The 24,438-nt window shown below is 46.7% G+C and overlaps 1 protein-coding gene across 2 annotated transcripts in view; it reads left to right on the top strand.

Moving 5' to 3' along the window:
* The window catches only part of P2RX5 (purinergic receptor P2X 5), a 354,731-nt gene that overhangs the window by 293,739 nt on the left and 36,554 nt on the right, over positions 1 to 24,438 (top strand). For both annotated transcript variants that reach the window (XM_069615208.1, XM_069615207.1), the window contains exon 7: positions 9 to 147. In XM_069615208.1, the coding sequence (XP_069471309.1) occupies positions 9 to 147 (139 nt within the window). The remainder of the gene's footprint in view (positions 1 to 8; positions 148 to 24,438) is intronic.

Below are 24,438 nucleotides of genomic sequence, written 5' to 3'. Positions count from 1 at the left end.
CTTTATAGAACGAATGTGCTGAACACGAAAGACGGCTCCTACCTCAAGACATGCCGGTACAGCAAGGACAACCATTACTGCCCCATCTTCCAACTGGGCAATATCGTCAGCTGGTCGGGAAGCAACTTCCAGGAAATGGCCTCCGAGGTAACGTACAGGTTTGGACCGGTGTCATGGCTGCTCAAGGGCCCGCCCCCACCCGGTCTGCTTGAAGTGGGTAACACTAGAAATGTAGGTTATTATTAGATGCAACTATTCCAGCTTTACTGCAGCTAGGATTAGCAATGAAAATCCCCCTGACTAAAGTGAGAGGGGGTTTAGATTCTATTAAAGTCACAGTGGCGAGTATTCAGAGGTCGAGGTGGGCGGGAGCGGTCGGGAGCGGTGCTCCTATACTTTTTATTTTTAAGTTTCACTGTTCCTATACTTTTATTTTAAAAAAGAAACTGTTCTGGTACGGTTTAGTTTTAAAATAAAAGTGTAGGAAGAAGTTGAAGCTTGCAATTTAGTGCACTGCACTGAACATTCCCTTAAATAACAGGTGTGTTTGTTTGGGGGTATGGATTGTGTGTGGGAGAGGGTGCAGCACTGGGGTTTGTGGAGAGCAGGGGCAGACCAGCAGGGAACATAGTTCCACTATTTCTTTTTGTAAACTTCGACCACTGCGAGTATTATGCATTAACCTCTTTACTACCAACAATCAGCAGCAAAGAAAAACAAACTTAACTTTCAAAACAAGTTTATGTCTTACTTCTATAACACACAAAAATGATCATTCAGTTGTATGGCTGACACCAACGTAAGATGGAGGAAGGTCCTGCCCTGATATCCTCCAAAAGGCTAACGCTGCAATCTATAGAAGTCCTGTGTCTATCTTTTGACATCCTCTTCTGCAGCTGCGAAACGACATCCGCGATCCAAAGGAATATCCACACAAGAACGGACATCCATCCTGTAACCCAATCCAGGGGTCTCATCATGGAAATGCTACTTCCGAACTTCTGGACTGTGCCCTCATGACCGTCTCTTCACCCCGTAACTGCAATACATGTGGGAGGTGCAATACTCACCTCTGGGTCTTTAATAGAATCTAAACCCCCCTCTCACGTTTGCGAGGGGGGTTTTCATTCTATGTCAAGAACGGAGGATTCCTATTATGCAAGTTTAATGCTCTTGCAATACATTTACTGCTACATTTTCAATGCATTTATGATAAAACGTTTTGAACGCGAATTTCTTAGACCAGTCAGCTGCTTTTAAAATATGTTCCAATTTTCCTCCCAGATAGGCAGATTTTGAGGCCATGCCTCCCCTTACAGAATGTGCCCCAAATACAGAAGTATCTATACCTGCCTCTTTCATAACCCATCTGACCCATCGAGCTGAAGTGGCCGGGGTCAATGGACCATGAGGTTTACAATAAGGAATAAGCAGCTGAGGGGCAGCCGGAGCTCTGAACTTGGTATCATGTTCTTTTGCAGACACTCGTTTTTTCAAAGTAATTTTCTATGGAAAAATTACTTTGAAAAATCTCATCGAAATATATAGGGGGTAAGGGGTTAAAAGGGGCAGGGAGGGTGTTGGGGTAGGGGTAATATTATAGGGAAAGTAAAACTGATGTCGGCAAAGGGACATGGAACCCTAAAATGAGCTGTTCTTTGCTCAAACGCTTTCAAACATTGACCGCACACAGTTTGTGATCCTCCTGAAAGGAAGGATAAGAAACTGAGGAGGTCAAACATTTCATTCTCCTGGTAACAAAAAATGTGACCCCCATCTGGGGAATACATCTTATTATCGATGTCTAATGCTCAAACATCTGATACTCTCTTACTAGAGATCAAACATAATTGCATTGTGAGTTGGGAAAACAGTTGCTGACAAGTTAAATATACATTATCTGGCCAAGACTAATTTGAAAACCAAATTTACATCCCATAACTGCTTAGCTTTCGGTGGGACATGGATGCGTACAGATGGAAGAGCTTTCCTTACCAGGAAATCCTTAACTTTGGGCTCCATTTTCACTAAGTCACGCCCTGCAGATATTCCTGATCTGAACCCATTGATCGTTCTGTAAGCCTTCCTTCAACAAGGAAAGCGGAAAATGTACCACTGTTACTGGAGAGGCAGAAATGCGATTGATGTGTTCATCAATGCACCAGCCCACCCACTGGGTCCATGAGGAAGAATATCCTGGCTTTGTTGAGGTAGCCCAAGAATCCTTAATGGCCCCCAAAGCATCCTTGGAATGTCCCCGGAAGCACCTGAAAGAGGGGAAACCCTCCTGGCCACGAGGGATGCCTGCACGGTCTCCTATGAGATGCGTGTGAACTGAAAGGAGTCTGGGAATGTCTACTGCTAGCTCTAAAAGGGCTGGCTACAATATTTGAGAGTCCCAAAAAGCAGGTAACTATTACCATGGAAGTTTGGTGCCTGTGTACCTTGCACCAGAACCCTCGCTATCATTGCAAAAGAGGGAAGGCATGGACTGCCTTCCCTGACCCATCCTGTAGGAACGCATCCATTGCTAAAGCCTCCGGATCTGGCCTCCAAATGAAGAAACTGGGAACTTGGCAACTGTGTCTGGAGGCAAAAAGGGCTACGTCTATGGGACCCCAGAGCCTTAGAATGGCGGAAAGGATGTTCCTATGCAGCATCAAATCACTCCTGTCCAGGATATGCCTGGGGTTCCAATCCACCACGGAATTGTTCCCACCCGCTTGTAGATCTATATTCCTGTTTAGGCAATAAGGCCAAAACTCCCTCGCTAGATCTGCTTGGCCTTTGGAACGGTTTCCTCCCAACTGATTTATATACCGAACTGCAGAGATGTTGTCCATCCGCAGAACAATACAACAATTCCCCTGATCTTTGACTGGGCTTTTCACTACAAAGGACCCTGCTAAGAGTTCCAGGCAGTTGATGTGAAAATCTGTGACCATTTTCCCCCAGTGGAAATCTGTCCTATACTTGCCCCTCAACACAAACTGCTGGCCTCCAATTCCAAGACAACGTCCCGGGAGGATAGCTCAGCGGCAACGTGCTCGCCTTGGAAGCAAGACGACACAAAGCAACACAGGTTCGATCACCGGGTCCGCGCTTAGTAACCTCTGGGTATTTAAGCGCGTTGTAAATACGCAACTAGGACAAAAAAAAATACAATTACGCAACTGAAAAACAAACAATTTCTGTGACAGCGTCTCGATGCCCGCAGGCTGTGTGAGTGCTTTAAAAATGCAAAAATAAATACATTTTAAAAAAATGTCTGGAGATGGACCAAAAATGGCTTTGCCATTCCAGGCATCCATGTGGTTTAGTCACCACAGAATCTTCCCTGGCATCTGAAGTGAGAGATAGAAGTTGAGAATATGAGAGGTTCCTGCACAGATGTCTTTAGATGTTGAAAAGCTCTGTATGAAGCGGGAAAACTGCCATGTGTGACTCTTCCACATGAATGGGAGATAGTCCTGATGAGGAGGAAAGACCGGAACAGCCAAATAAGCATCCTTTAGGTCTATCCTGACCATCCAATCCACAGGCAAAAGTGTGTCCCTTAGAGGATGAATGTCCTCCATCTTGAAATCGTGATAAACCACAAAGGCATTCAGCGCCTTGAGAAGCATGACCGGACGATAGCCCCCTTCCCTTTTGGTGACCAGGAATATCGAGCTGAGGATTTGAGAGACCTTGAACGTGGCAGGGACTACAGCCCCTTTCTGGGTTAGATCTTGGATTTCTAAATCTATTCATTTCTGTTTGTACTTGCCGAAAGTGAGGGGAGCCAGGGGGACCAACTGACCCAGGGGAGAGTAAAGCTCTATGTGGAATCCCACTACTGTCTGTTGAACCCAAGGATCCGATGTCAAAAACCCCCATTCTGGTAGGAACCTGGCCAACCTCCCTCCTAAACCTTTCAGGGAAGAAGCATTTAAAAGGAGTGCATGTTCCTGTTGTTGATCTTGCTCCACCAAATCCTCTGTTGGCACATCCTCTCCACTGGTTCCCTCTTTGGGGAAAGAATCCTGTTGGGCCACCTCTAGCAAAGGAGTTTTGTGCACCTCTGGGTGCATCCTGGATGGGGCGGGACGAACCCTGGCAGAAATGACCAGAGGAGTGGGCTCTACCTCTCCTGTCCCTGTCAAAAAACCATAGGGCCGAATATTTTGCCTATGGTCGTTTGCACCTTATAGAGGGCAGTAATGGTATGGACATAAGAGGACAAATCCTTCATAAATCGCCCCCAAACAGATTTCCTGTGCTTTAGGGCCTGCTTCCCCTTCAGCCATATCAGCCAGCTTGGAGTCCAGTCTCAGGAGCAAAGCCTTACGCCGCTTCTTAGATATGGCAGCATTCGTATTGCCAACCAGACAAACAGCTCTCTGAACCCATCCTCTTAGTGCTTGGACATCTAAAGGCATGTCGTGCATACCACAATCCTCAGCCATTTAAAAAACGTGTGTGAGTAGACCCAATACATCTAGTAATGTATCCTGACAGCCCCTCAAAGCTTTATATACACCCTTCTTTTGGGCTTTGCCCTTCTGTGTCAAGAAAGCTACCATTGCTTGATCTATTACGAGAGTTAGGGATACCTTGTCAGGTAGAATGGGTCTGGGTCACTCTGGACGGAGCTTGTTCATGTCTTCCTTGGATATTTATAAATAAATAAATAAATAAAAGATTTCCTGAGTCAATGGTGCAAAAACGAGGCGACTGCTCCTGGAGGACGCCACTCTGACCTGGGGTTCTGGATAAGGACCGGGTCAAAAAAAGGCACCCCCCTCTCAACTAAGATGGAAGCAGCGTTATCAGATACAGACTCAGAGGAAGCAACTCCCCTTTTCCCATCCTTGTGGGTGAAGGGGGCAGAATCTAAGGCCCCCGAATCCTCAGGAGAGGAATCGCAGATGGACGCTCTGTGAGGGGTATCAACCCCTCGGGACATCCTGGCAGCTGTGGTGTCCGGAGTGACCAGCCCCTTATCTTCAATTTACCTTTTTTTAACATTTCCCCAGGGACAGGGTTGTAAGTGGGAGCTGGAATCTTCTTCCCTATCCACTATTATGTGTTCGGTCTGGCATGTATGTTTGCGATGAGTAGAGGAACTGGGGATTTGGGCTGGTGGGAAGGACTCAGGGCGGTCATGTGGTTGGAAATCTGCAATCTTACCAATTAATCTGTCAAAAGCAGAAGTGGAGTTAAGCTCATACAGGGCATGGCCATTGTGTCTTGAATGACCCTAGTGACGGAAACTGTAGAGTGATAGGACAGGTCACCACACCCTGTCTGTGAGGAACTCCCTCAACCCCCACACTCGCAATGAGGTTTTCTCCTTTCTGTGCTTTATGTATCTGGGACAAAAGGAAGCCAGTAGAGAGAGCACTGTGATGCCCCTCCGACCCTCTAGAGGCCGCCATACAGGTTGTGTAACAAAGGCCCCTTGCAGGACAAACTTCCTAAGCTTAAAACAACATTATGGTCGCTTTAAGAGTGCGGGCAGAGCCATTGCCGAGCATACACCAAACTGGAGGACTGGCTACAGAATCAAAATGGACCGAGCAGGTGCCGGAGCTGGAGCTCTACAGGACCCCTGAGAAGGGGCAGGTGTTAACCAGCAAGCAGGAAGTAACACCCTGTGAAGTTCCCCGCCATGGAGAAACTGCACCGGGCAGACATGCGAGAACCCGGAATCCGCGAGCCCCCTCCGCTGGGAAGCAGGGTCACAGTAAGGTCATTGGAGAGAACCGGGGGACCACACTGACTCCCCGGCGCTGGCTCACACGTCAACTATGACGCAGCGGCTATGTCTCCACTCTGAGGCCGGCGCATTGACAGCGTGCGCAGAGCGAGTCTCGATACCCAGACAGATGACGGTCTTGCGCGGAGCACCCACTTAGTGCCACAGAAAAATAAGCTGCAAGCACCGGAAAGAGACAGACAACCGGCTGCACAGCCACAAGTGTAATTCATTATGTAAATAGAATGTGTAATGCAGCATGCGTGCAAAGTTATAACCGACTCAGGAGGATACGTAACTTCTGGCGTCAGCAGCAAAGGAGAGGATGTCGTAGCAGCAAAGGAGAGGATGAAGTAGGAAAGGACTTATACAGACTGCAGTGTTAGCCTATTGGAAGATATTAGGGCATGACTGCGTTAAGGAAGAAAAAAACTTGTTTTAAAAGTTGTTTGGTTTTTCTTTGCTGCTGGCTGTTGGTAGTAAAGAAGTTACTGCCTAATAAGAAGCCTCGGGTCTTGACATAGACTTGGCTATATTTTATCATAACCGCGTCTACATCTGTACAAAAAGGTAAAATATATCCGACTTATTCTATATCATTGCAATCAAAGGTGTTACTAAAAAACATCCTTAAGTGCGTTGGAGGTTCCTGCACTCCCCCGTAATCAACAAAAAAGGCAATGATATCATTCAGGGGCGCAGTGCACAAACGTTGGAAAATAATCGAATCTATTTACCCACTAGAGAACTGTGGGCAAATGGGCAGGGCCATTTACCCACAGTTTTGGTGACGTCATGGCGTCACTCGGCTCTTACAGCCTGTTTAAGAACGAGGAGCCAAGCCTGTCCTTCCCCAGAAGTTACCAGCAACAGATTTTCAGAAACTCCGAGTGGTTACAAGTGTTCCTTTATTTCAGTACTGGCGGGTGACCCGGAAGCACTGTCCCTCTGTACATACTCCAAAACTCCAAGGCAGGGTCAGTGACCAATAGAAACGAGCGATAGAAGAACGGTGTCAGAGGTTAACTTACAAAAACACGTGTTATTTCCATCCTCTGCACTACTTTGTACTCACCAAAGCCAGAGTATGTTGGTGAAATATAAATGAGGTTCTTATATAAAGTACAGTTTATAATATTACTCACCATAATAATTCTGCTGCTGTTGGGCCATAGGCTCTCATGATGTTAGTTTGTTGAACCCGTACGCCATCTAGTGACAAACAGGATACTGCATGTAGTGTGAAAAAAAGTGCCACAAATGACGGCTTTGCTGGGCGGTACCGCCCGTTTTGGCGCGGCCAGTTCGGCGCGACCAGTCCGGCGCAGGAATGTTCTGGGGCGAAGTACCTTGTGTGCTTTAACCTTGTTCGTTTCACCTTCTCACTGACCGGGAGACCGAATGGAGAGAGTTATTTGGAGAGGGGGGCAGAGAGAGACACGTTGAACTGCCAACAACATCCTCCCGGTCAGTGCACAGACAATAGCAGCGCCGAGGCGGAGGCTGCTGAGCGGCAGACCCCTGTCACATCTGCAGAGAGAATAAACATCATGTCTTTCTTCACTTTCTCACAAGTCCCATTTATGCCAACCTAATAAAACAACAAAAGGAATACGCATATCATTTTTTACAGTGCACCATTTCATGCAGGTGACCGTTCCCGTTGCTTAGAGAGCCAGTCTTCCTGTTTCCACCCTACCAGGCCTCACGTCACCACCTCACCACCTCATTTCGGTAGTTTGGCGTGGGCCGATTACAATGACACTTTTTCAGTGAGAAATTGCGCTAAACAGGGCGAGCCAAACCAGCTCCTGCGGCAAACTGGCTGCGCCATTTCGGACTGCACCGAACCAGCCACGCCGAAATGTCCTGCTCTGTCGCTGGGCACTGGTGCTTTACATGCGCACGACCAGCCATTCCAAGAGACTAACATCCGAGCTCAGAGGGAAGGTCTCTGTTTGTTTTTCTTTACATTAGGAAGTGATTAGTGGCAGATGGCTTTGCTTTGCGCAGTAATTAGATCATTGTGAGTGACCTTTGTCTGCGGCATCTTCCCCCAAGTAATGCAATTGGAGAATGGTGATAACAAAATTCAGAGGTGGATAACAAGCTGCCGGCTCTCAGAAATAAATAATCAGCCCTATCGCTGCAGCAGCCTCGACAAACGTCAGCGAATACTGCTGTTGACACTGCATTTTATCGTAAGCACGTTCCAAGAGTACCACATACTTGAAGTTTTCCATTTTTGCCCACCGGCATCGTTACCTCCACTATGTATTGGTGCCTAACTACTCTCCACCACCTACTGTACATTTACACTAGACTCTGGACTCATCAGCCCCATCTACACTCTAACCAAGACACATATACCAGCACACGCAAGGTAGCTATTACCCACACTTCGTGGATTAATACTATGGCTTCTACAAACCCCTATTTGGATGATCCAGCACTCTGGATACGCCACTTTGCTACCAGACCATCACCCAACCAACCTTGTACTATTACTAATAGAAACCTTAGACTAAATTCCAGAACCACCCCACTTAAACAGCGCCCATACTTGAAGCTATATTATAGCTCAACTCTATCTTGCAACAATTCCACAAATAACTATGCTCCAACCTCACCATGCTCTCACCACCCTAGCATTTTAACCAGAAACTCTAGATTAGGAACCCGATTGTGGACCAAAAAACCCCAACCGTATGCCCACAGGAGCAACAAACATCGGCATAGGGACAACAATTTAGCTAATATGGCCACTGATTCAGATGGTAAGCTAGCCCCCATCCTTTTGCATGACCCACCCATACTACCACAAAAAACCCCTGCAAAAGACACATTCATCAAAGCAGCCTTGGTGAATGCTAGGTCCCTCTCTGCCCATGCTTTGGACATCGCTGATTCCATAACTCATGAAAAGCTTGATCTCCTTGCAGTCACGAAAACCTGTCTAAATGCAGCCTCCGGCCCATCTCTGGCCCTTGCTATACCTAATGACTATGCCATTATTAGATGCGATAGAAACACCAATCAGGTGAAGGGAGGCAGGCTCGCCCTCATCTTCAGAAACACCTTTGACATTAGAGTCATTCAGGACGTTCAAATCCCCTCTGCTGAATCCCTGTCCATCAAACTACCACTATCACCCAACCATACAGCAACAATGCACCTTATCTACCAACCACCAGGACATATTTAATCTTTTATAGAGGATATTGTATCACTCATATCCACCGACACTAAACCTAATTCACAAACTATCCTACTCAGAGATTTTAATCTTGGTTTTAACAACCCTAAGAATACTAACGCCCGTGATCTAGCCAACACACTATCCGACTTGGGTCACACCCACATTATTCACGAGCCTACACATATCAAAGGAAGAACACTGGACTGGCTCACTAATCTCAACTGCTCTATTGATCTTTTATCTAATGATCCTTGTATCTGGTCGGATCATCATAAAATAACCTTTTCCATCAAAGCCAACACACAACACCCGGCTCCTTTCATTGCTCCAGCCGCCAGCAGGAGAAACAAGAAAGACATTACACCGGATAAACTCCTTCCGTTATTACTCCCCCTTCTCAACAACATTGACTCTGACTCTGACCCTACACTCTTAGTGGATATTTACAATCAGGCAATTCTTAAAGCACTGAATACCATCGCCCCCCTAAAATTGCGGAAACCTAAGCCACAACGTCACTTGAATACATGGTTCACGCCGCATCTAAGAGAACTACGCAAAACTAAGAGAACTGCAGAAGCACTTTGGAAAAAGTGCCCTACAGTAACCAACAAGAATGAGCTAACCCTAGCATCCTCTAGTTACAAAGAAGCCATTTTACTCACTAAAATAGACACCTATAACAAAAGGATTATGCAAGCGGAATCTAATACAAAAGAACATTTCAAGATTCTAAAAGAATTAGAATCCCCTATTGACAAATGTGTCAAAGAAAACATCCCTGTTGCTCGCTGACCTTGATTACAAACAACTCCCTAACAAGTCACCCACCTTTAAGTCAACTTGCAAGCCATTCAGTTTCTCTCCCCTTTCTATTTGGGAAGTAGAAAACATCATTAGGAAACTCAAACCATCAAATTGCCAAGGTGACGCGTGCCCTGCCCCGATCATCAAAGCAGCAGCACATGACCTGGCACCATTATTTGCTAACCTCATCAATGCCTCCTTCAAATCCGGAGTAGTGCCTGATAACCTAAAAGACGCTTGGGTCATTCCTCTACTCAAAAAACCAACTCTTGACCCAGCCAACCCATCTAACTATGGGCCGATAATAACTGTACCGTTCTTATTAAAAATACTAGATAGAGCAGCTTACCTGCAAATACAGGCTTATCTAGAATCAAACAATCTCTTGGGACTAAGGCAATCCAGCTTCCGACCCAGACACGGTACGGAAACTGCATTAATAGATCTCACTACTCAGATCCAAATCCTAAAAGACAACGGTAAACTTGCACTCCTCTTACTGCTTGATCTGTCAGCAGCCTTTGACTTGGTCAACCACCAAACACTCTGTCACCACTTGAAAACTGCAGCACACTTTTCAGACGCAGCCACTGCCTCGATCAGCTCCTTCTTGGTGAACAGAACCATGAGCGTCTTCTCTCCCACTGATTCAGCTGAACCTTCACCGGTACCTTGTGGGGTCCCACAAGGCTCTTGTGTGTCCACGACGCTCTATAATGTGTTTATGAAGCCCCTCTTCGATATCCTTGACTACCTGGGTGTCACGTATACTAATTATGCGGACGACACCCAGATACTCATTCCTATCTCGGTGACTATGCAACAGACAGCAAAACCCTCAATGAAATCTATGCAGTAATACAAGCATGGATGGCACATCATGGACTGAGTTGCTCATCCTTGGTACTAACGCTAAACTAACTAATGCAGTAGCATCATCAGCCGCCTACACCTGCAAATTGATCACTGCATGTAGGCCTTTCATCTCCACACCCAACTGCATTACTCTGGCTAGAGCGTTAGTCTTGTCCAAAGTAGACTATTGTAATGCCCTCTATCTAGGCACTAGCCACAAAAATATCAACAAATTACAAGTAATTCAAAATAATGCCATCAGGGCAGCTCTCAACATCCCTAAAAAGTCGCACATTTCTGAGACTAGACGTAATCTGCACTGGCTCCCAGTAGAGCATAAAATATCCCTCAAAACCTTGGCCCTTACACACAAAGCCAGGGCCAACCTTGCACCAGCTTACCTCACCAACCAACTTACCCCACATACATCATCAAGACCACTCAGAGCAGCTCAAGCAAACACCATGTCCATACCGAGATTCAAACTCCACAACTCGGGCGGAGCTAGTTTCCCTGTACAAGCATCGAAATTATGGAACACGCTCCCCGCTCTCCTTAGGTCAGAACCATCCTTTAACCTATTCAAACGCAAGACGAAGCGTTGGCTTCACGACATAGACACAATGATAGCCTAAACTTCCCAGATCCTTGACTTACTGACTGCCTACTCTACCTATTGTAAATAATGTATTCTATGTTATACTATATTTTATCTGCAGCCCCCATTGCATACATCAACATTGCAACACGTATGTATGTATCTGTAACACTAAATGTCTGTATTTATCTGTAACCATTGTAACCTTTGCCTACCGCATTCAAATGTAACTGTAACCAGATCTAAACTTACGCGCCTGTATGCCCCCGGGCCTGGATGCGCTTTATAAATAAAACAAATACAAATACAAATATGAAGGAGACCTTGTCAAACATGCTCATACATTTTCTTTCCCTGGGTGGCTTTAAATCTTGAACGTACAGCTGAAAAACCGATTGGAGATTTATTCATGCTCACATTATGTGCAAACTGGTTCTTGCAGTCTTTCAGTGTGGATGGAGGAAATAAAGCTAAAATAATCCTAAAATAATCCTCTTTTTGCTCAATACACTGCCATACCAAATGTGTAGATTGTGAGGTGGGTGTATTATATGATTTGTATACTGTTATATGTCACCTTTAAAAAACTGATAATTCTTTTGGCTCTTCATACCCAAACATTATCAACTTTTTGTACCAACTAGAGCTGGGAAGATATGTGATCAAATGCATCAATTGCAGCCTGAGCTCAAATCCAGGCTTCACCACTTAACCAAAGTGAGTGATCTTGGGCAAACCATTTCATTGCACTATGCCTTATCTGGAACAATCGGGAGTGTATTGAAGTGGTTCAGTTGGCAGTATACACTTTTATAAACAAGCATTGGCAAGCCAATAGTTTGGGTATATGCAGCAGTGAATTTTATTTTACATGTCTAGGCATCAGTACAGTAAGTACTTGGGCACTACATACCAAGCAGCTACTATAAAAGTTCTAACTTCTGTTCACTGCGGTACACAAAGTCTTTTCACTAGATCTGCTGATGTTGGCTTTGTTAATGCTAGTTCTTAATGTCTGCCTAAAAAAATCTACTCTGGGTTTTGCAACCATACTTTTAAGACTTATGGACCCAGAACAATAGACTGCAGAGGTCAAGCCAAATACAAATGGGATTGTTGCTTTGTGTTGCATAATCCTGAATAGAAAACTACAAGTACCTGAATGCAAAGTAATGTCAGCCTACAGGGTGTGAGTAAAAGACCCAGGGAGTGAGTATGAGAGCAAGGGTGCCAGAGAGAGGGGATCTGCCCAAGAGTGCAAAAGAGCAAGACTCCAAGAGTGAGAAAGGATGCGAGAGAGAGCCAGGATGCAAAAGAAGGGGTGTGTGTGCCGGGCTGCAAGAGACACATTGCACGTGTGCCGAGGCAGATCGGTGTGGGAGGATAAGGGTCTGTGCGAGAGACCTAGGGTGTGTGAGGGGAAAAGCGTGCATGCATATAGATTGCTTGTAGGGTGGAAAGAAGGCTGCATCTGGTGACACCCTACAAATAAAAGTGAGTTGTGAGGTAAGAACAGTGCAGGAGTTAGAGGGCGAGAGAGAGAGGATGTTTGTGGGCGTATGTTTGGGATTGAGAGAAAGAGGGGGAAGAGAGAATGTGTGGGAAAGTTAAGGCATAGGGGAGAGAGAGAAGGGGCTAGAGGGAGAGCGGTTAATAAAGAGCAGTGGAGCATCCACCATTGAGCAAATGGGGCTTTAGCCCACAGGAAACGTTGGTTTATGGTGACTAGATCTGGCTCACCTACAGGGCCATCGGCAGGCAGGACAGGACACAGACGATAACATGTGCTTGGGGCTGCACTGTTAACAAAGCCCCGGCAATTACTGATGTAAAGCATTTTGCTGTTAGCAACTGTGTCACATGCATTCATTTTTAGGCAATTCAAATGGTGATGGGATGTTAGCACGTGCATGTCAGGGCAGTGATTGGGAGGGTTGGGGGGCAGAACATTGCTCATTCTCGCAGCAGTACTTACATGTCTGGTTTCAGACATGGAGAGAGTTAACTGCTTTTAACATTGAAGCTTCACCAGAATAGTCTCATTAGAATGTGTAAAGAAGTTAGATGCCCCCATACAAGTACTTTTGTCCCTCCCCGACAGTCTCTGAATTTACCCCTCTTCCAACATTTGAAGGGTTATCTCAGCCCCCATATTTTAATCTAGTTGCACCCCATATGAAGTGTGCAAGAGAGAGTGGGTGACACAGAAAGAGCAGTGATAACGAGTGGGTGTGTGGGAGAGAGTGATAAAGAGTGGGTTTGTGGGAGGGAGTGATAAAGAGTGGGTGTGTGGGAGAGAGTGGTAAAGAGTGGGTGTGTGGGAGAGAGTGGTAAAGAGTGGGTGTGTGGGGGAGAGTGATGAAGAGTGGGTTGTGGAAGAGAGTGGTAAAGAGTGGGTGTGTGGGAGAGAGCGATAAAGAGTGGGTGTGTGGGAGAGAGCGATAAAGAGTGGGTGTGTGGGAGAGAGCGGTAAAGAGTGGGTGTGTGGAAGAGAGCGATAAAGAGTGGGTGTGTGGGAGAGAGCGATAAAGAGTGGGTGTGTGGGAGAGAGTGATAAAGAGTGGGTGTGTGGGAGAGAGTCATAAAGAGTGGGTGTGTGGGAGAGAGTGGTAAAGAGTGGGTGTGTGTGAGAGAGTCATAAAGAGTGGGTGTGTGGGAGAGAGTGGTAAAGAGTGGGTGTGTGGGAGAGAGTGGTAAAGAGTGGGTGTGTGGGAGAGAGTGATAAAGAGTGGGTGTGTGGGAGAAAGTGATAAAGAGTGGGTGTGTGGGAGAGAGTGGTAAAGAGTGGGTGTGTGGGAGAGAGTGATAAAGAGTGGGTGTGTGGGAGAAAGTGATAAAGAGTGGGTGTGTGGGAGACTGGTGGGCAAGACAGCAGACAATGGAGAGCAAAGGTGTTGGAGAGAGCATGAGAGAGCAGGTGATGGAGAGAGAGTGCAGTGATGGAGATGATGCAGAGAGTGAATGGATGAGAGAGAGTGGGTGATGGGGTCAGAGCGAATGATGGAATGAGAACGTGAGGGTATGGAATGACAGAGCGCGGGTGATGGAGCAGTAAAGAGAGCTGATAGAGACATAGGGCCTCATTACACGGAAAGCGGTGAGCCATGGCGCTATTAGCGCCATGGCTCATGCGGTAAAATACCGGCACCGCCTTGGCGGAAAGGGGATTTACCGCCCCATTCCAAGGTTGGAGGGGCGGTAAATCCCCCTTCCGCCATTGCCCTTCCCCATTCCCATTTCTGCCCCATAGGGCTCTATGGGAATGGGGAAGGCGCTAATTACGGCACCGCAATTTTGCGGTGCCGTAATTAGCTCCGAGGTCCCTTAGCGGGTTGGTATTTAACGCCTGCAAAAAGCAGGCATTAAAGCACCAACCCGCTAAGGGACCTCGTAGTAAGGCGGTAATGGTTAACGGTCACCGTTACCATTAACGGTGGCCGTTAACCATTACCGCCTTCCGTGTAATGAGGCCCATAGTGTGAGTGATGGAGAGAGGGGGTGTTGGGCATAAGGCGGCGATGGACAGCATGGGGTTCGTGTGGGAGGATAGAGGCAGGGCTGATTGGGGTGTAAGGGTGCAAACAAAGGGGTTGATGTGTGATGTGATGATGTGTGACTGAGGTGATAAGGGTTAATGTGTGATTGGGGGTGATGGGAGGATGTGTGTTTGGGGGTGATGGGAGGATGTGTGGGCTGTATAGGGTGTGTTGGCGTGAGTGGTAGAGTGTCATTGGCGTGAGAGAGTGTACAAGGGTGCGAGAATCGCACATGGCTGCGAGGGCATGAAGGAGTGTGCCTGCAAAGCCAGTGTAATGTATGATTGGGTACTTCCCTATTTATTTTGTTTTCGAGGGATCAGTCTAATTTTGGGAAGGATACGAGGTATGTACAAAGAGAACGAAGACTGATTACCCCTCTCTTTGTCAGTTTGATCAGGTTTTTTCCCCTCCTAAATAACCGTTATGAGTATTAATATCTCACGGTATGTCAACATCCAGCTTCCTTACAAGACAAGGATCTTACAAAAATAGTTTATTCAATGCTTTTCAACACAAGTAAAACAGGTTATTGTATTATTAAAAAAAAACAGAGATGATCAGCTTTTACAAAAAAAGGAATCTTTAGTACATGATTTTCTGTCCTTAATATGACCCGTACAGCTCCTTTTTAGAATTCGTCATATGGGACAATCAATGAATTAATGAAACAGTCATATTTTCTACATGCTTCTTGTATTGTCATCATATGTAAGTCACAAAAACAGTTGTTAGATAGGGAGAGCCTACAACTATGTTCCCCGAATGGATGAGGTTCTTTAATTTTAGCCTTATAGCTGGTCTACATATGTTTCGGCCTTTCTTTCTATTGGGTGTTATCCCTAACACCTTTTCTCTGGGCCTCATTACGAGGTTGGAGGAATAGCACCATGGCTACCCCCTTACCGCATACCGGGGCCGGGTTCTCGGAATGGATACTTACCAGGTCATTCCAACCTTGGAGGACCCAGTAAGTCCCCATTCTGGAAACCATTCTCCATTCCCATTCGAGCCCCCATAGGGCTCAATGGGAATGGGGATGGAGCTAATAACGGGCCCGCAAATAGCTCCCTGGTTCCTTAGCGGCTCCCGCTAAGGGCGGCTGGTAAAACCAGCCGGCCTTCGTGGGACCCACTAAGGGACCTCGGAATGCGGCGATAAGGAGTTAACGGCACCAGCATCACCGGTGCCGTTAACCCCTTACCGCCAGCCTCGTAATGAGGCCATCTGTGGGCTATTAGGTCTTCTTCAGGATAAACAGATTTCTTTTTGAATATGACTCAATCAGTGGACCCCATTAAGGAACTCTGTATCTTTTGCACTGATTTAGCAAAACAGATCGGACTTGGGCATGGCTGTCAACATGAATTCTTTCTGTCTTGACTGCGCAGATGTCTTCTTAGTACAATCTGCCTGGTATTGTGGGTTGTATTCAATTGAGGTTATTTGGTGCGTTTTTCGTTTTGACACCAGGTTTTTCATCTCCTTTTCTGGCTTCTTGTTTTGCACAGCTTTCGTGGTGTGCTGGGTGCAGCTGCAATTTCGGCTCCGACTGTTTCATTAGTTCATTGATTGTCCCATATGACGAATTAAAAAAAGGTGCTGTACACGTCATATTAAGGACACAAAGTCACGTACTAACCCCACTCTTAAATATTCCTTTTTACTTGTGTTTAAAAGCTTTGAATAAACTTTTTTTTTATAAGATACTTGTGTTGTAAGGAACTGTATGTTGACATACCATGAGATATTAATACTCATAACGGTAATTTAGTGGGGAAAAGAAACCCGATGAAACGGACAAAGGGAAGGGTAATCAGTCTTGGTTCTCTTTATACATGCAAAGCCAGTGTGTCATTAGAATGTATGAAAGTGTGCCTGGTGAAGAGGCACATGCGAGGGAAGGAGACACACAGAGGGCGGCAGGATTGGGAAGCGGGCAGAGGCAGCAGTGCCTCTTTCTCTCCTGTTTTTATCTTTTGTGCAAGTTGTCAAATGTACGTCATTTCACACACATTTGAGTTAATGTGTAGAAATCATCACAAGAGCTCCACAGTTCTCGGTCCTCTGGCACTTTGTGGCTCGATTCCGTCCAGCATAGGGACTTCGTAAAAACAAGCATTGGCAAAGCCAATAGTGTTGGTGTTTACGCTTGTTCTTTGCATTTCGCATTTATAGGCACCAGTGTGCAAAGAGGAGAGGGCAATTATTCAAAGGAGGATGTGACAAGGGGAACGTGTGTGCAAGAGAATGGGAAGAAAGGAGAATAGAGCAAGGGAGGACACAATTGAGAGAGGGTGCCATGAGCAAGAGGAAATATGAGCGAGAAATTTGAGGGTGAGAGGGAAATAAATAAAGTGACAGTGTGAGAGGAAGGATGAGGGTGTAGAGATTGGGGTGGTGTCGGTGGGGTTGTAGAGAGAGAGTTGGGTGGGTTGGGCTAGAGAGAGTGGGTGTAGGGTGGGTGGAGTTAGAGAGAGAGTAGGGGAGATTGGGTGGGGCTGAGAGAGTTGGGGAAGGGTGAATGGGTTGGGGTCAGGTGGGTGGCTAAGAGAGAGGGTAGAGTGGCGGTAGGGTGTGTGGGGGTAGGGACAAGGGTTTGGTGGGTGGGCGTAGGGAGAATGGGGTTAGAGTGGGTGGGGTAGAGAGAGTGGTGTTATGGTGGGGGTAAAGAGAGTGGAGGTACGGTGGGTGGGGGAAGAGAGAGCAAGGCTAGGGTGTGTGGGTTGGAGTAGACAGAGTGGTGGGTAGGGTGTGATAGAGAGGGTGGGGGTAGGGTGGGTGGTGGTAGACAGGGTGGGGGTAGAGTGGGTGGGCATTGGGTGTGGGCAGAGAGAGTGGAGGGTAGGGTGGGTGGGGGTAGAGAGTTTGAGTAGGGTAAGTGGGTGTGAGTAGAGGGAGTGGGGGTAGGGTGGATACCTGGGGGTAGAGGGTGGGGATTGGGTGAGTGGGGTGGAGAGGGAGGTGGTAGGGTGGGCGAGGAAAGAGAGGGTGGGGGAGATTGGGTGGGGCAGAGAGAGTGGGGATAGGGTGGATGGGTCGGGGTCAAGTGGGTGGGGTAGAGATAGTGGTGGTAGGGAGAATGGATGGGGTAGAGAACGTGAGGGTAGAGTGGGTGGGGGTGCAGAGAGAGAGAGTGGGGATAGGGTATGTGGGTGTAGGGACTGTGGGGTTGGGCAAGTGGGCTTAGGGAGAATGGGGTTAGGGTGGGTGAGGTGGTGTTATGGTGGGTGGGGGTAGAGAGTGAGAGTAGGTGAGTGGGTGTAGAGTGAGTGAGGGTAGGGTGGGTGGGGGTAGAGAGAGCAGGGCTAGGGTGTGAGTTTGAGTAGAGAGAGTGGGGGGTAGGGTGGGGTACAGAGGGTGGGGGTAGGGTGGGTGGTGGTAGACAGGGTGCGGGTGGAGTGAGTGGGTGAGGGTGGGGGTTTGGGTGGAGGTAGAGTGTGGGTGTAGGGTGGGTGGGGGTAGAGAGAGTGGAGGGGTGGGTGGGGGTAGAGAGTTTGGGTAGGGTGGGTGGGTGTGGGTAGTGGGAGTGGGGGTAGGGTGGGTGGGGGTAGAGAGAGTGAGGTTATGGTGGATAGGTGAGGGTAGAGAGGGAGGGAGTAGCGTGAAAGGGTGGGGTTATGGGTGGATAAAGGGGTTGCGTTAGAGCGAGTGGGGTAGGTGGGAGATGGTAGCTGGTTGGTGGCAAAAAACACGAAGAACAAAGCAGCCTCAGGAGGACTTGTCAAAAGTAGCCCAAAATAGCTTAAACGAAACCCAGCCAGCACACAATGTAATGGGGTGAGGATAGAAAGAGTGGGAATGGGGTGGGTGGGGTAGAGAGAGTGGGGTTGGGGTAGAGGAGTGGGTGTGGGGTGGGTGTAGAAAGGCAGCCTAAAGAGTATAAAAAACAGCTCTGCTGTCAGAAATAGCCCAAATGAGCACAGAAATAGCCCAAAATAGCCTGATCTGAGATTACAGCGCAGCTGGCAAAAGGAAAGCCCAGCACCTGACTTGCTTCTTACAATGCTGATGATTGCATCAAATATTGTAAGGGAACTTCTCATTGGGTAGAACTGCAGAGGAGTTTGAAAAAAGAGATTTTAATGATTTAGCAGTTTCATGCCATTGATTGCCCATTGCTATGTCAACCCGATTTTTTCAGTTCAGAATCCCCATTCCCTCTCTCTCTCTTCTGTAACAATGGTTTTGGCAAATTTGTGGCGCAAAACCAATACATATGTTCACTCTTGCAAGAAATAACCACCTAAGAGACAATCGTTTTACTGTTTGCACCCCCACTGTGACAGCAAAGTTCATTAAAAGGTCTGAATATCACAGGAAGCCCAAACAGCCGACACTTCCCTCTTGGTTACAAGCGTTGCGGTCGAAACTAGTCTTTTAATGTGGCAAAGGACATGCAAACACCACCTCGCTATTGGGAAAGCGAGCCGAAAGAGTAAATGCACCTTGTGGTTATAAAAAAAAAGCTTTTCTCACACGGTCGGTTAAAGGTTGTGTAGCGGCTTACTTCAATATCAGGTCAGGGTGGGGGGTTTCCCTTCATCTGGGACACTCTGGTTTCGTATGTTATGTTGATTTATACCGCACACCGCTACAACCCAGGAGCAGTCTCCAGGCAATCGCGTGGCTCTGGAAGAAAGGGGATGGGGAGGTTATTGAGGATAGGATGATGGGATAGGTTCAGAACAAGGAGGAACTTGCATCTGTGAGTGTTGTTTTCCATGTGGGGTTTGGTGCGGAAGGCCCTGTGCATTGTAACCGTATGGGTAAGACTCAGTGCCTCGGTGTGTACTAGTGTTTGTGTTGGTGTTAGTGTGTTGTGTGGTGTTGGGGTAGGTTGTTCGCACTGGTTAGATCGTGTCCATAAGGGATCCAGACTCACAGGTAGCCGTAGCTGTAAAACTATCTGGTGTCTTGGTGTGTAATTGCGTTGTTGACGATTTTATGAACTATGTGGGTGGTTCACTCTAGGTGTGCTTACAGCATCTGAGGGATGCCATGTATTGCCCATTGCTATGTCAACCAGATATTCTCAGTTTAGAATCCCCATTCCCACTCTTTCTCTTCTGTAACAATGGTTTCGGCAAATTTGTGGTGCAAAACCAATACATATGTTCAATCTTGCAAGAAATAACCACCTGAGAGACAATCGTTTTACTGTTTCCACCCCCACTGACAGCAAAGTTCATTAAAAGGTCTGACAGGAAGCCCAAAAAGCTGACACTTGCCTCTTGGTTACGAGGCATGCTGTCGAAACTAGTCTTTTAATGTGGCAAAGGACGTGCAAACACCACCTCGCTATTGGGAAAGCGAGCCTAACGAGTAAATGCACCTTTTGGGTAGAAACAAAAAGCTTTTCTCACAGGGTTGGTTAAAGGTTGCGCAGTGGCTTACTTCAACATCGGGTCTGGGGGTCCTCTCCTTCATTTAGTACACTCTGGTTCTGTATGTCATATTATGTTATGTTGACTTATACCGCACATCGCTACCGCTAACACCCAGGGGCAGTCTCCAGCCGCTTGCGTGGCTGTGGAAGAAAGGGGGTGGGGAGGGTTAGTGAGGCTAGGATGATAGGATAGGTTCAGAACAAGAAGGAACTTGCGTCTGTGAGCGTTGTTTTGCATGTGGGAGTTGGTGCGGAAAGCCCTGGGCGTTGTAACCGTATGGGTAAGACTCATTGCCTCGGGTGTGTGCTAGTGTTTTTATTGGTGTGTGTTGTGTGGTGTTGGGGTGGGTTGTGCACACTGGTTAGAGAGTGTCCATAAATGATCCTGACCCGTGGGTGGCCGTAGCTGTAAGAGTATCTGGTGTCTTGGTGTGTACTGGGTTGTTGACGATTTTATGAACTATGTGGGGTGGTTCAGTGTAGGTGTGCTTCCAGCATCTCGGGCATGGTGGGTGTGAACAACAAATTGATTCTTGGTTTGTTTATGTGTAGTGTGGCTAGCCTAAGGTCTGCAGTAGTGGCGTTGGTTATGTCGGGGGAGCAGGAAGGGGAAGTGGGTTAGTAATTCTGTCCATTTGTTGGAGCTTCTGGTGTGACTCTCTGGTTGCCGCCTAAAGGTATCTACCTAGGTTCTTGGTTGTGGTTCATCAGCCAATCTCTCCTCCTCTCTAGTTGTTGTTATTGCTGCCAGTGTCCCTTTTGTGGCTGTCATTGTCTGTTGAATAACCAGGTTTTGAGTTGTTTCCTGAAGGTGATGTAGTCTTCTGTGGTTCTAATTTCTTTGGGCATGGTGTTCCAGTGGTTCGCAATTAGACGTGAGAACGCTGTTCTGACGAATTTCCTTTTTTGTATTGATTGCCTCTATTTGTATGTTGCTGCTGGATCTTAGGTCCCTTCTTGGGCAGTACCGGATAATCTTGTTGTGGAGGAATTCAGCTCCTTGTCTATGCAAGGCTTTGTGGGCGATGCAGAGTGCTTTGAATTTGATGCATTAGTTTACTGGTAACCAGTGAAGGCTTTGCAGTGCTGGCTCTTCTGTTTAGTCTTAATAGGATCCTGGCTGCTATATTTTGCACCCTTTGGAGTTTCTTGGTGAGTCTTTCCGGCATTCCTAGGTAGAGGCTGTTTGCATAGTCAATTCTTGTGAGTATCAGGGATATGATTGTGAGGGTTCTGTGAGGGAAGGATGGGTAGGGGAGTAATCCTCTGAGTAGTCTTAGAAGGAAGAAGCATTTTTTGGTGATTGCATTGACTTGCAGTTCCCGGGATAGTAGATTGTCCATTAGCATTCCTACGTTATTTACTACATGAGTAGCCTGTGTTGCGTTCTCATGCTGGCCGGCCAGTCCACTTGTGGGTTCCCTCTGTCGAATCCTGCAAGTGAGAGCATTATTTCTGTTTTTGCTGGGTTTAGTTTAAGGTTGTTCATTGTCATCCAATTGTAGATGTCTGTGAGGCAGCTGTTGAGGCGGTTATTTGGTTCCTGGGTTTTGTTTGTTTTCACAATCAGTTGTGTGTCATCTGCATAGTTGTAGGCGATAAGTCAGTGGGTTTGAAAGATTTTCATCAGTGGGCACATGTAGATGTTAAAAAGCAGAGGAGAGAGGCTGTATCCCTGAGGGACTCCGCAGGATATATTCTTGATGTTTGAGGTGAACACTGGTAGGTAGGTTGTTTCGGTTTGGTTTGTGTGCTGATTGTGCTGATGTCGCATTCCATCAATCTTTTTATTAGTGTTGTGTGGCTGATTGTGTCAAATGCCGCTGACAAGACCAGTAATATGAGTGCCGATAGGGCATCTGCGTTTATTTTCAGGTCGTCCCATATTGATAGGAGTGTTGATTCTGTTCCTCTCATTGGCCTGAAGCCAACTTGTGACCAGTCAAATATTCTGTTTCTTTCAACATATTTAAGTAGGATCTTGTATACATGGTTCTCCAGGATCTTTGCTGGGTAGGGCAGGTTGGATATCGGTCTGTAGTTGCTCGGATGTTCTGCGCTTTCGGATTCCTTTTTTATCAGTGGTTTGATGTATGCTGATTTGAAGGCAGGCGGTACTATTCCTGTTTTGAGTGATAGATTCATTAGGTTCCAGAAGTGAGTTGCCAGGGTTCTGTGGTTGAGGATTCCTTTGAAGATGTCAGGGGGACAGGAGTCCCGTGGGGATCCTGCAAGGTTGGTGGCCTTGATCAGTGGGGCGCAGGTATCGACTGTGATTGGTTCTAGGCAGGTGTGTTTTGCTGTAGTCTGTGTTTCATCCGTGTCTGTGGTCTGGCAGTTGTGGTTGTATTTGCCTGGGCTGTGTTGACGGTCTCCTGGATTGCATCTATTTTTGATCTCAGGTAGTTTGTGATGTTGTCACAAAGTGCTTGTGTCGGGATGGTTGAATTCCTGCAGGCTGAGTTTTTATTTCTCTCTTTAATGATTTTGAAGAGTTCTTTCTGTGGATTGCTTGCTGATTCTATTCTTGTGGCCTAAATTGCTTGAAATGCAAAGTTTCCAGGAGTGTGCAGAGTGAGTTGGCTGTGGATTCATTTTCTTTTCGAATCAGATGGTAAAGTCTCCCAGTATGACTAGGTTGGCATGGTAAATTGATAAAATGGCAGCCGTGTCTGCTAATTTTGTTGCGAAATTGCAGTTGTAAGATGTGGTCTATAGATCAGGAGGAATACTATGTTTGTTTGCTCGTTGAGTTCTATCTTGATGAGGCGGGATTCACAGTCTTCAACGTTGTTTGTGAGGAGTTGAGATGCTTGGATGTGTTCTTTGTGTAGGATTGCGATTCTGCTTCCTCTTTGGGTTTTCTTGGATTGGGGGGTGAAAGACCGAGGTAGAAATGTTTGAGGAAGAAAAGACTGAAGATTATTTTTCTGAAATAACCTCCGGTCTTTTCTCCCTTGAACATTTCTGACTTGGCCCACACACCTACCCACACCTCCACCCCCTCGCTGTGTCCCTGCAACGCCTGTTCCCTTTCACTTCTGTGATCGGGAACCGGTGCCGCACAGTCCTTTCATTTTTTTTTCGGGACGGCTGCGGGGGACACCCACACAGCCCCCACTCACAATATTGTAAGCAAGGGTGCAGGGGACACCCCTGCAGCCCCAAGTACCGAATGCGTGATTTGGTCCAACTTTTCAGCCTTACAAAATTTTCAAACGGCCGATATGTGGCCAAATCACGCATTCAGACTTATCAACTCAGTCATTTTGTTTGATTCTGTTTTCTCTGCTGGCGTGTATTAGTTTAAAGTTGTCTGGCATGGCTTTGTTCGCAATGGCTTTGTAGTTGTCGATAACCAGGTTTATGTAAGAAAGAGCACGTCTGTGCCCCCTCCGCTCAGAAGGACATGGAGTATACTATTGAGTATTCTGTCATGGACCTAACATTGAGAAGGCTGGAATGTAGTTTGTTTGATTTTCCTTTCGGGTTGTTGATTGTATTGTTTGTTCGGAAACGATGTGTTGTCGGTTGGGTTTTTCTTGCTGGTGGTTCTCGCCTGGTTGTGCCGGTTGAAAGGCAGAGTTATTTGGTGGTCAGTCTCTTTGTCTAGTAGAGTGATAAGGTTGATGGCAGGGTTGATTGGTTTAGGTTCGTTCCAGCTGGCTAATTGTGTTATTACCTGTTCGTTGTTCCATTCTTTGGTGATGTAGGGCATGTAGAAGGTAATAGATTCCAGTTTGTTCCTCATTCTGGTTGGGGTATTGTTCTTGGTGTAGTACAGGTCAGGGTGGTTTATCAATTGTCGTGTAACATTTGTCGTCCCGGTGAGGTCTGTATTGGTAACGCTTATTGTCTGTTGGTTTGTTGTTGCTGGTCCGTCTTTGCTTACCAAGCAGTCGTATGTGGAGAGGTAGCGAGCGATGTAGTCCACCTTTGCTCTGTTCTATGTATGTGTCCTCATACGGTCTGGTCTGTTCTTTACCCAGTTTTCACTATTTGTGGTTAGTTGTTGCTTGTAATTGGTGAGGTTGTGGTTGTTGTTGAACCAGGGGTTGTCGACCCTCGCGGTTTGGTTATTTCCTTTGTGGTTTTTGGTGTAAGTCTTGGGGGACTTTTTGTTGTGGTTGTTGAACCAGGGGTAGTAAACCCTCGCAGTTCGGTCATTTGCTGGTATTTCTTTTCTGGCTCTGATGTGTGTTTTTCCTTTTTTTGGTGTTTATCTTGGGGGTCCTTTGGTTGATGTTGTAGAAAGAGGGCAGGCTATGCGGCTAGCCAGCAGTTGAGGTGATAAAGACCTGGTGGTTTGCGTGC

This window comes from Ambystoma mexicanum, chromosome 9, assembly GCF_040938575.1.
Source record: "Ambystoma mexicanum isolate Mex_15411 chromosome 9, UKY_AmexF1_1, whole genome shotgun sequence".
In the NCBI taxonomy this organism is placed as follows: domain Eukaryota; kingdom Metazoa; phylum Chordata; class Amphibia; order Caudata; family Ambystomatidae; genus Ambystoma; species Ambystoma mexicanum.
This window is presented reverse-complemented; position numbering and strand designations above follow the sequence as displayed.